At 28.6% G+C, this 10,509-nt stretch overlaps 1 protein-coding gene across 1 annotated transcript in view; it reads left to right on the forward strand.

The window, feature by feature from the left end:
* The window catches only part of LOC126922406 (transcription factor HIVEP3), a 72,450-nt gene extending 63,825 nt beyond the window's left edge, over positions 1-8,625 (forward strand). Inside the window, exon 8 of the mRNA XM_050734965.1 lies at positions 1,616-8,625. Coding sequence (XP_050590922.1) covers positions 1,616-1,750 — 135 coding nt within the window. The 3' untranslated portion in view covers positions 1,751-8,625. The remainder of the gene's footprint in view (positions 1-1,615) is intronic.
* Positions 8,626-10,509: the final 1,884 nt, after the last annotated feature.

The following is a 10,509-nucleotide window of genomic DNA, read 5'->3' on the forward strand; positions in this document are numbered from 1 at the left end:
TTTCTGTTGCTGAAGTTTCTTGTTCATCGCACACTGAACAGTCTTCTTCTACGTCAGTTATTTTTTATTATTATTATTATTTTTTTTTTTTCTGAAAAATCTTGATATTTCTAGGGTAAATATTTATCACAAAATAATACCATGTATGGAATACAAAACTGTTGTCAAATTTGATGTGCTTTACTTTTCCTTTTATAACAACTTTACACAAAACGCTCTGAGACTCTCCGTCTGAGTTTTAGAGATAAAAAATTTAGATGTCGAGTAATTGACTAACAAATCGAGATGTATTCTAGTCGAAAAGACAATAACAAATAAAAATATGATCTTTAACCATTGGAGATAACCATTCTCCACCAACGATTACTCGAGGGTGGAGTTGGTAAAGCTTCTCCCGTGTTTTATAACAATTAGTAATAACTCTAAGAAACTTCTCGACTTTTAAAATGTTTGTAACAATGGACTGTAAAAAGTGCTAAATTTTGTGGCGATTAGGATTAGGATTAGGATTAGGTGACCGTAGGATTATAATGTATATATAGGATAGATTGTTTTATGACAAGATTACGGGTGTAACAGCTGTTATTATTTGTTATACTAATTTTGTTTGTCATTTGACCTCGAGGCAGCCTTTTCTTTGTACTGATTGCATTTATTTTAAGAATAACTAACATATTTTGTCAGGCGGTCAAAATAACCGCTGACGGTAGGCAAAACAGAATATAAATGTTTCTCAGAAAATAAAAGATCAAACTAGAATTAAATACAGAAAAATATATTGTATGCATGTTTTAGGAAAAGTCAGAAATTATGAAGCGATATGATAAAGTTTAAATATGGTTAAATTTGTGTAGAAGTCGCGAGAGCGATCAATTTGACCGCGCCGGTAGATTTAATGTTAACTCTTAATCAGTTATTGTACTTTCGTTTCTTTTTTTGTGACATAAGGTTAGTGTCCGTAAGTTACTAAATGAATAAATATGCCGGATTAAGCTTGATTTGCACCGTACCTTTATTCGATTTCGTCCTATGACAAATGCCATTGAATCTGGAATCGCACAGTTACTTGGTGGGTTGGCGGGATGACGATGCGATGCTATGAAATCCCTTTGCGTCGCATCGAAGATACTATTGAGATCGAATTGTATCGATTGCTCAACCGTGCGTTCTCTTCTCTAGCGGCCGCGAATATTTAAAAGTAGGAGTTGCTTTCTAACAGATTTCGTTACGGAATCAGAATTGACCCTTAGCTTCGTCTCGTAAATAAAACACGTAAAAGATAGTCATAATTATCCCGAAACACCTCTGCCTCGAGCCAAATAAATATTTTTGGACTTTTTGTAATATTAATGTAGGTAGGCGGGTATAGATTTAGGGCGAGAAAGCTTTTGCTCACGAGCAATTATATGTCGGTTTGCCCAGATTTGAAAGTTCCTAGAATTAATATCATTAACCTTTTTAGTTTTAATAAAACTAAAAATATAGCTTATGTAAAGGCATTATAATATCAAAAAATAAATAAAAAGAATATCAATTACCCGCGTTCTACGAGAACAAAGTCGCGAGCAACAACTAGTTAATTATCTCTAAAATTGACACTACTCTGTTTTAACAGATGCTGGCTCAAAGACTTTGTGAAAAAGATCCTACAAAAATAGGTCAATGGGAGCCTGAAACAATTCCAAGTCAAGTGATCAGCGGTGGTGAGACTTCGTCCGATGAGGGTGAGCCTATTCTACAGCATGCGTGAAAGTGACAACCGCGAATATGTATCGATCCATGTATCATGTGCCAATTGCAAACGAATATCCAAAGTCCGGTGTCCACCTTGGGAATTCTTAGTTTAATCGACAGAAGCACGAGGACAGCGCGGAAGAAAGCCAGAATTAACCTACGTTTTCCATAGAGGATACAAAGCCGGACGAAGATATACAATCATATAAGTGCCAAGTTTGCACAGTGTTTACTATGAACGAATTATAAGAATGAGTTACATTGCTTTGTTGAACATAATATCAAATCAGATTCTAGTACAAATACCCAAGGGGATGGGGGCTTGAACATACCCAAGTGTAGAGAGAAAGAGAATACTCAGATATGAATTACAGATGAACTCGTAGTCAAGACAGATCACAATCACAATAGACAAACAATCGAAGACACGTATGTAGTGCCAAAATAATGCAGCGAACTATAGACAATCTGCGGTGAAATTTCAAAGAATTCGTTGCCGTAACAGATAAAATATAGCTGTAATAACAAAATACCATCACCTTTCGAAGGAAATTTTTCAAGAGAGATTTTCATTAACCAAGTTAATAGCGTTTGTTATTGTGATGAAACATTGCAGCAATTTTCTTCCAAGATGCCAAAAAAGTGATTTAATTACATTAAAAACAAATTCTACAATATGGTAATGTACAACAAAAAATTATCGAAAAAAATTACTATTATAATGAAACTCTGATTTATTTAATGTGTATTTATTTAATGTGTCGAAGTATACAGAGTACAAACAGAATAGTACTATAGTACAAAGATAAAAGAGGGAATTATATGTGAAGAGATAAATAAAAAACATGCTATGAAATTTCTAATCCGAGACTTCGTTTTCAGAAAAATTTATTTTGTGAATTCATCGGACATAGATTGAGGTTAGTTACTGTCCTATTCCGTTACTAATTGTTTTATACGACATAATTTTCTCGGTTATTTAGATTTCAATCAGAGATTTCCGATCACCGAAGATACACGATGATGTAGTTTGGTAATATAACGAATCTTTTTACAAATCCGGGTTCTTCTTTTTGCTTTTCTACCAATGTTGTCAGACATTCAAGCTCGTGATTTTTGTACGTGCCCACGTATAGCAAACAGAAGCTGTAGAAGGATTAATTATTTGTGTATTCAAGCAATTTCTAAAATCAATTGTATCTCTTTTATTTTTCGTAACATATTCCTTATTCTTTCAGTTTCAGTTATACTACTGTCTCACTCTGTATAATAGACGCACACCTTGCAATATAAAGCAGTTAAATACACGTTAAAAATTAATTGACTTCGAAAATTGAAAGCAAAAATATTGAATACTTAACAATACAATTTTGTTATTTTTGATACTCTAATAAACAAAATTTGCTGTGTAGCTAATCACATCATCAAAAGAGTGATTTTTTTATGTTTTGAACATTTTTATCGATACTACTTCCTAAAATAACAATATGTGTATTTTTAATTATCTGTCCAATAAGAAAATCTTTTCTAATTGAATATTATATACTTTCCTCATTAGAGTTTGCTTTTTGTATCATTTGTCGTAATAAGTAAAAAGATTAGAATAAATGATATCTGCTGTTCGGTGGACAAGAAATTTTCTGTACATTTGTATGAAGTATGTGTGTAGAACTATACACTTTTTCTTTATAGATTTAAATTAAAATGTAGTATTTCCATTTTAAACAGGTAGCATTATTCATTTTATTTTGCTTCAGTCTTTTAAAAATAATTTTTTAAGCGTACATAAATAACCAAGTCATCTGTATTTAACATAGTCATACGTGTATGTACATAATATAACATTAAATATATTGTACAGATTTATAATCAAATGTGTCATACAAAATGTACTAAAAAGTTATTGAAAGTATAATGGTTTATCTAAATGCCATTCCCAAAAATGAAGGAAACATTAAATTGATTTGATATCGTACTATGATATTACTATATTTTTTATTGATATATACTGGCATATTGATAGTTACAAACTTCTACATGTAATATTTCATGTCAGAAAACTAAATTTAGATAAAGTATTGTATATATATAATTTAAATTTATATTGAAATAAGTGCACTTATTATAAAACAGATAAAAAATTCCCAATGGGTGACGAGTACAAGTAAAACAATAATGTGCCAAATATTTATATAGAAACTTATAATATTATAATTTCAATATATCATTTAATTCTATGATTAGAAAAATCTCTTCTCAGATGGCATAACAGATAAACCATTAAAATTCTGTTTTAAAATTTTGGTACATACATGAAGATACAATCACAGAGTAAAGCGGATATTCTAACTCATTGATAATAAGAAATGCAAACCTATGTTTAGTGAGCGTTGTTTGTATTCTTATAATGGTTCACATAACAGCTTTTTCATTGTCACTCACATTTTTAAAAAACTGAAGAACATATTTGGTATTATTTACAATATTTATATAACAACATGAATATTATATATTATGATTACATTTAAAATCAGATCAGAATAATACAATACAGATGAAAGAAGAATTAACTTCTTGATTTTTTGATTAAACATTTCTTATTCAAAACGTTTATTTAAGTTTTTACGAACATATTTTAACCTCTATAAACTTTTCTTCTAAAATAGTTTTAAATATGGGGAGAAGCTATTTTCATTATTTATTACGAAGTTTATAGAATGAAAAATAGTTAAGCCGGATTATTTAAACCTTAACATTAACAATTTTGAAATTTGCTAAATGTGTATCTCATAGTATGAGATCTCTTAACACTGTTTCCTTTTATTGATTCAAACATTGATATAAATTCATTATTTTATGAAGCCTTGTTTGTCTATTTGTCTTCTTTCTTTGAGCTTTATATTCACTTAGCAATTGAATAATTTAGTATATTATTTTAGCATATTCCTATATAACTGTGTTAGATACGTATAAAACAAATGACATGCATCTATATAGAAACAAAAATTTATTCATTTTTATTTACATATTATATTTATTCTTTCAGTTTATGTTCTAAGATTATTTATGTACGTACGAAATATTTCTGATTTATTTTATGTGTACAAAACTCCTGCTTTCATTTTGCTTTTTAATACTAACGTATCCTAAAAACATGACATATTTCTAAACAATAATATGATACAACTCTGATTGTACACTACAACCTCTGAGACAAACATCAATTTATAGTTCTTTTCCTCGTATATTTTTTACAGAATTTTTAATGTGACATAATTTACAATATAATATATATTTCACTCTTTATTATGTGTTTAATAAGTGTTTGAAAGTAAATGTTAACTATAATAAGAAACTCAAATAAATAGAATATCATCATATATAGTGCTCATTTTGTATACTTATATGGATCACATAACACCACTAATAATAAGAGCTCAGACTGAAAAACTCCTATTTATTTTAAAGTAGAAAATTATAATTTACATCATTTGTAAAAATGGTAGTAATTTATTACTAAAAAGTTATCCTTCTTAATTATTATACCTTAAAACCAAAACATAAGTTAGAAATTCTGGTTTAAATCTCTATAAAGTTTCCTTCGACTAGTGATGGTGAGTAAACCTGTAAAGGTATAGTTCTTATCTAGTAAAAGATATAATATTTATATACAGTAGTATTGTGTCAGCATGAGGTGCAATGGACTGGTATGTGATTCTGTATGTAAAGTGCAACTGTTGCGTTCAACATTGAAGAGTATTCTAATATTAAAAATTAATATTATATCTAATTATTGATAGATGAATCATATATATGATTATATATATGATATTAGTATGATCAATTATGAAAATTATTGTTGATATAAGAGAAGATGTGTTTGTATATATTTATGTATAATATAATGAAATCCTATTATAGTCTTCACTGTATGTAATTGTAAGAAATTTATAATTGGGAACAGAATCGGTTATTCGGATTACCCACAAATTATAATTTTAGCGATCTTCATTTATAGATATCTTTTATTCCTCTATTATTTCTGAAATTTATAAATATTCTGCACCTTTAAAACAGAGTTAGGTAAAACATTTTAACTTTTCTCATAAATACATATTTATCATCATAATTATGTTCCAAGCTTTTATTTGAAATCATTTTTTATTACCATTAATTATTTGTAACAAAAATATATTTATTGATTTTATTAAATTTTCATAGTTGCAGACATATATTTAAATTCTTGTTAAATATTCATATAATGCTAAGTAAATAATATACATGTATCAGTATAAACAAAAATTAAATTTTTTCAACTTATAATAACATCGTAAGAACTAAAGTTTAAAATGATAAATTGGATAGTACAATAAAATACTTAAAATAAAAAATAAAAGATTAATTTGAACTTTAAAGGAAATTATACACAGACATACACTTAACTAAAGATATTTGAATTGTCAATTCAATAAATTTAAAAATAAAGACTATATATATGAATGTTGAAATTATAACAATTATTGATATGGTAATGATTTGTGTAATTTCTAACTCTGTTTAATAGCTAGTAAAATTAATATGCATATTTTAATAAGTTTGATTTAATTTAATGAAATGTTGCGGGCTAGATCATCATTATTGAACTCTGGGTAACCGATTTTCTGATTTTGCTTAAGGTATTTAAAAAGTAACATACCTTCCACAAGCGATAGCTATTCTATCTTATAACTATTAACATAATATGCAGAGCCCAGTTTTATTAACATGTCACTCAAGCACTACTTGTCTTTCCTACTGCATAATCAGATATCGATTATCACAATTTGTACCTATGTGTGCTTGAGACAATAGGAGACGAATGACCGCACAATCATGTACATGAGGTCCATTTGAAATGTCGCCAAACAATATCAATGTAGCATAGATCAATATAGCATTTGGTGTATATCCATTCTAATGAATACCAACTAAATCATGTATGAATTTCTAAAGCGTGCATGTATGTATGTCCACAATGCCAAGCCAACGATGTTTATATTTTGGAAGAAATAATATGATAAACAAAAAATAACTTTTGCATTGAAAATAATATTTGATAAAAAAATATTAGAAGGAAGATTTCATGGAGAAAACATATTTTGGAATGCAGCTGAAGCCAAATTTCATACAATGTAATATTTATCTCTAAACTATCTCACATGTGATTACTAAGATAGTTCTTTCAAAATATTATTGTCAATATATTTTCGAAATAATTGTTTTTTGTAAAAATATGAAGTATTTTAAACAACAAAAAGTCCTTTACATATCAAATCCATTAATTTAGACCTAGGGAATCATAAATATCTGTACTTTTCATCATTTATGCTGCACTAAATGAAAAAATTTGATGTAAGATAAGTATTCTATTCGGAAAGAACATTATAAATATGTTAAACAACATATTTTTTCTAGTGTTATTTGAAAATATTTTTAGATGATTTATATATATATTTATGTAAATCTATTTTTTGTTAATATGCAAACAAAAAATTTTTATGAATTTTATATGTGAGAAATCCAAGTTTGCTAACGTGTTTAATTAAATACCTATTGAAAAAATTGATGTAAACGTTACTTTAAAACAATGTAGGATATGAAGTATAGCATACAACAAACAGAGAATTTTAAAGTACTTAGTACATGCAATATTCTTTAACATGCACAAGGCATTTATCACTTATAACTAGTATATCGTTAAGGTTATTATATCAGAATATTACAACAGAAATTAACTGATTTGTTTCAACATGCACACAAGCTATCATATTATTGTCTTAAAACTATGTTTCTCGAAATATAATATATATTCCAGGTGAAAGGATCAGAGTAATATATTGCTTTATATTAATGCAATTACTTATAAATTCCGAAGGGAATGAAATTTCAAGAAAACGTTTTGGAGGAAGGTCCTAATATCTCCTAATAATGAATAAGTTCTAAAAATCTTCCAATTTTTGTATCATTAACAAGCAAGTAACGTTACTGTTACATAAAAAGCTTACTATAAATGCTAAAACTTTCATAATAATTGTAGTTTCCCCTTTCTTTAAAAATAATAATTGTAAAATTTACTAATCTATACACTGAAGAATAAGTCGATTCTGCGTAATATTCTGCTTAATAACACTATTTAGTTTAGTAAAACCCTAGAAAGAAGTGTTATAAGTGATAACATACTTTGGTCTGTATATTGTTACTATATGTATAACTCCTGTAAGAAGTTGGCTTGGCTCCTTCCAAACTCAGTATTAAAAAATGATGATATTGAAAAATGAAGAACAAGCAGGATCAAACCTACAATTTGTGGATTATTTTTGACCAAATTGTGTTTTACAAGGAAATTCTTCCAAAATTTATTATCTATCATTTTATTTAAAGAATTTCTGACACAATCTATGTCTTTTTACAAATGATTGAAATTTTATAATGGGTGTTGACAGTTGCAAACACTTGCAAACAGTTGGCAAACTAATATTTTATAAACATTTTTTTCCAGTACATAATCTAGCTAAATTGTACTCATGTGAAAACATTCATCTTACACTCTTGTAATTAGTTCCTACAATTATAATATACTTAAAGCGTAAACAATTTATTAGTGAAAATAAATTTTAATCAAAGTTGATCAAGCTTCTGTTGATGAATATCATAATGCAATGGGACCGCATTAAGATTTTATAAGATATACATATATGTACAAACATGTAATATCAGCTTTTATGAAATGTAAGAATGCCAACATTTTGCTAGTGTCGCCGTCAGTTTTCTTCCTGATTCTGTGACTCTGTTGACCTACTGATAAAAAAATGTAATTTATTTATTGTAAATAAAAACATATATTGCATAAAATGTTTTATATTACATATTCTGCATGGATACACAATTAACAAAATTTTGGTAAATGGAATGCAAGAATTAAAGCTCATTTAAAGTTTATCAAAAACCGTGAAATACATATACATTTTTGGATCAATATCAATATAATTTTTTAAGATAGCATCACAAATATAAAAGTATAGTTTTATGGATGATGTGGGATGGGAATAAATATTTAGTTTGCAATAACTGTGTGTGTGTATTATTTTATTAAAAGCTTTTTAACCTTTACATAAAGATTAATATTTCAATGATTTACATTTTTATGAAATTTAGTTTACTTTACATTTATATTGTTGCGGCCACGTATGTTGAGAAAAAAGGATTTTGAAACGAATTCAGGTGCCCGTAATAATAACAAAATGTAATATAAAATCAATAGACTTGTATTTAAGTTATATAGAGGTTTTAAATTACCGATAAATTGAACAACAAACTAAACTTTACGAGAACAAAATTAATGTTAATATTACCAAAGAAACATTTGATAAATAATATGTCCGGACTTTTTTTAAATATTGGCCTTTACATCGATGACCCATTCATATGGACTGAAACCTGTGGCTTTCTGTACGGATGTGTTGTACGAGAAAATTTCTAATCTTATCCTAGTCTGTCGCAGTGCAATAATATCTTGAATAATTTATAAAAACTCAATTTGCAAGTTACAGATGAAAGACGGTAGACGTTATGCTTTGAGTTTTGAATATTTTAATCCGTATGAATTGCTCGGGGCAACCAAACCTAGTTATGAAACGCAGTTGCAACAGGAACCGAGTCTACCGAGGCTAATAGAGTCCCATGTAAATATTTTACAGGCAAAATGGTCCTGAACGATTAAAAAATATTTATTTCTACGTTTTGAGATAGGCAAGGAATGTACAATATCTATTTGGAAGTTGTTTTGTGAGTGCCCGTAATTCTCATACATTGTTTGGTCTCGGCAGAGGCAGTCTTATTTCTTTGACAACTGGGATATGTCTGGATAAAATTTATAATATTCGCTTATTCTTGGTCAACAAAAATCTGCTCTAATTTGTATATAAAGTTTTGTCACTGTTTGATGACCGCCTACTATCAATTCAAGATATTCTTTTAGAATTTTTGATCTTCTGGATATAGATGGAGTTATAATTTCATTCATGCATATAGTAACAATATATTCTGGTGGACCACAATTTTTCTGAAGGAGAGCTTGGAGAAAGGGCCAACCGACGGGTTCTAAATTATTATTATTCCGAGAGATGTTTATGGTTTTAATAGCAATGAAATCCATTAATTGTTTCAAAGTGGTCAGACAAAAATTTATATTTTAAAGAACTGATCTAGCAGTATGGATGCATTTGATGAATAATTGAAGTACACAAAATTTTCTGCTTGGGAAAACCAAAGTATGACTAAAATTATTCCATTGCATCAGATACAGAAATTTTGTCGCGTTTCAACAGTTCACTGCATACAGAAGAAGCTGTTTCAATATTGAGGATAAAAAATGTACTAAGTTACCCTGAAGCGTGTGAAGGTAATTTTGTCGAATATAGAAACATAGGTGTTGCTGAACGAATGGTTGGATTTAGAGGATTAGCATCCGTAGCATCTGTGGTTAGGACTCATTAATTTTTTCGGGTCTGTCAATAAACTTCATTGGAGGTTGAACTGAGGTCTGCGCGTACTGATTAAAAGAAAATTCAAGCATAACAGCCTCACACACATCTCTCTCCGTGAAAAACCAAGACTTCCGTCGGTCTCATTCGCAACATCAACCATGAAACGCAGTATTGCAATTTGGACCTCAAAATCAGCTGCAGGTCCCAGATTGTCAGTCCAGATCGCAATGCAGAAATCTCATTAGCCAAT

Source organism: Bombus affinis, chromosome 12 (assembly GCF_024516045.1).
Source record: "Bombus affinis isolate iyBomAffi1 chromosome 12, iyBomAffi1.2, whole genome shotgun sequence".
Taxonomy (NCBI): domain Eukaryota; kingdom Metazoa; phylum Arthropoda; class Insecta; order Hymenoptera; family Apidae; genus Bombus; species Bombus affinis.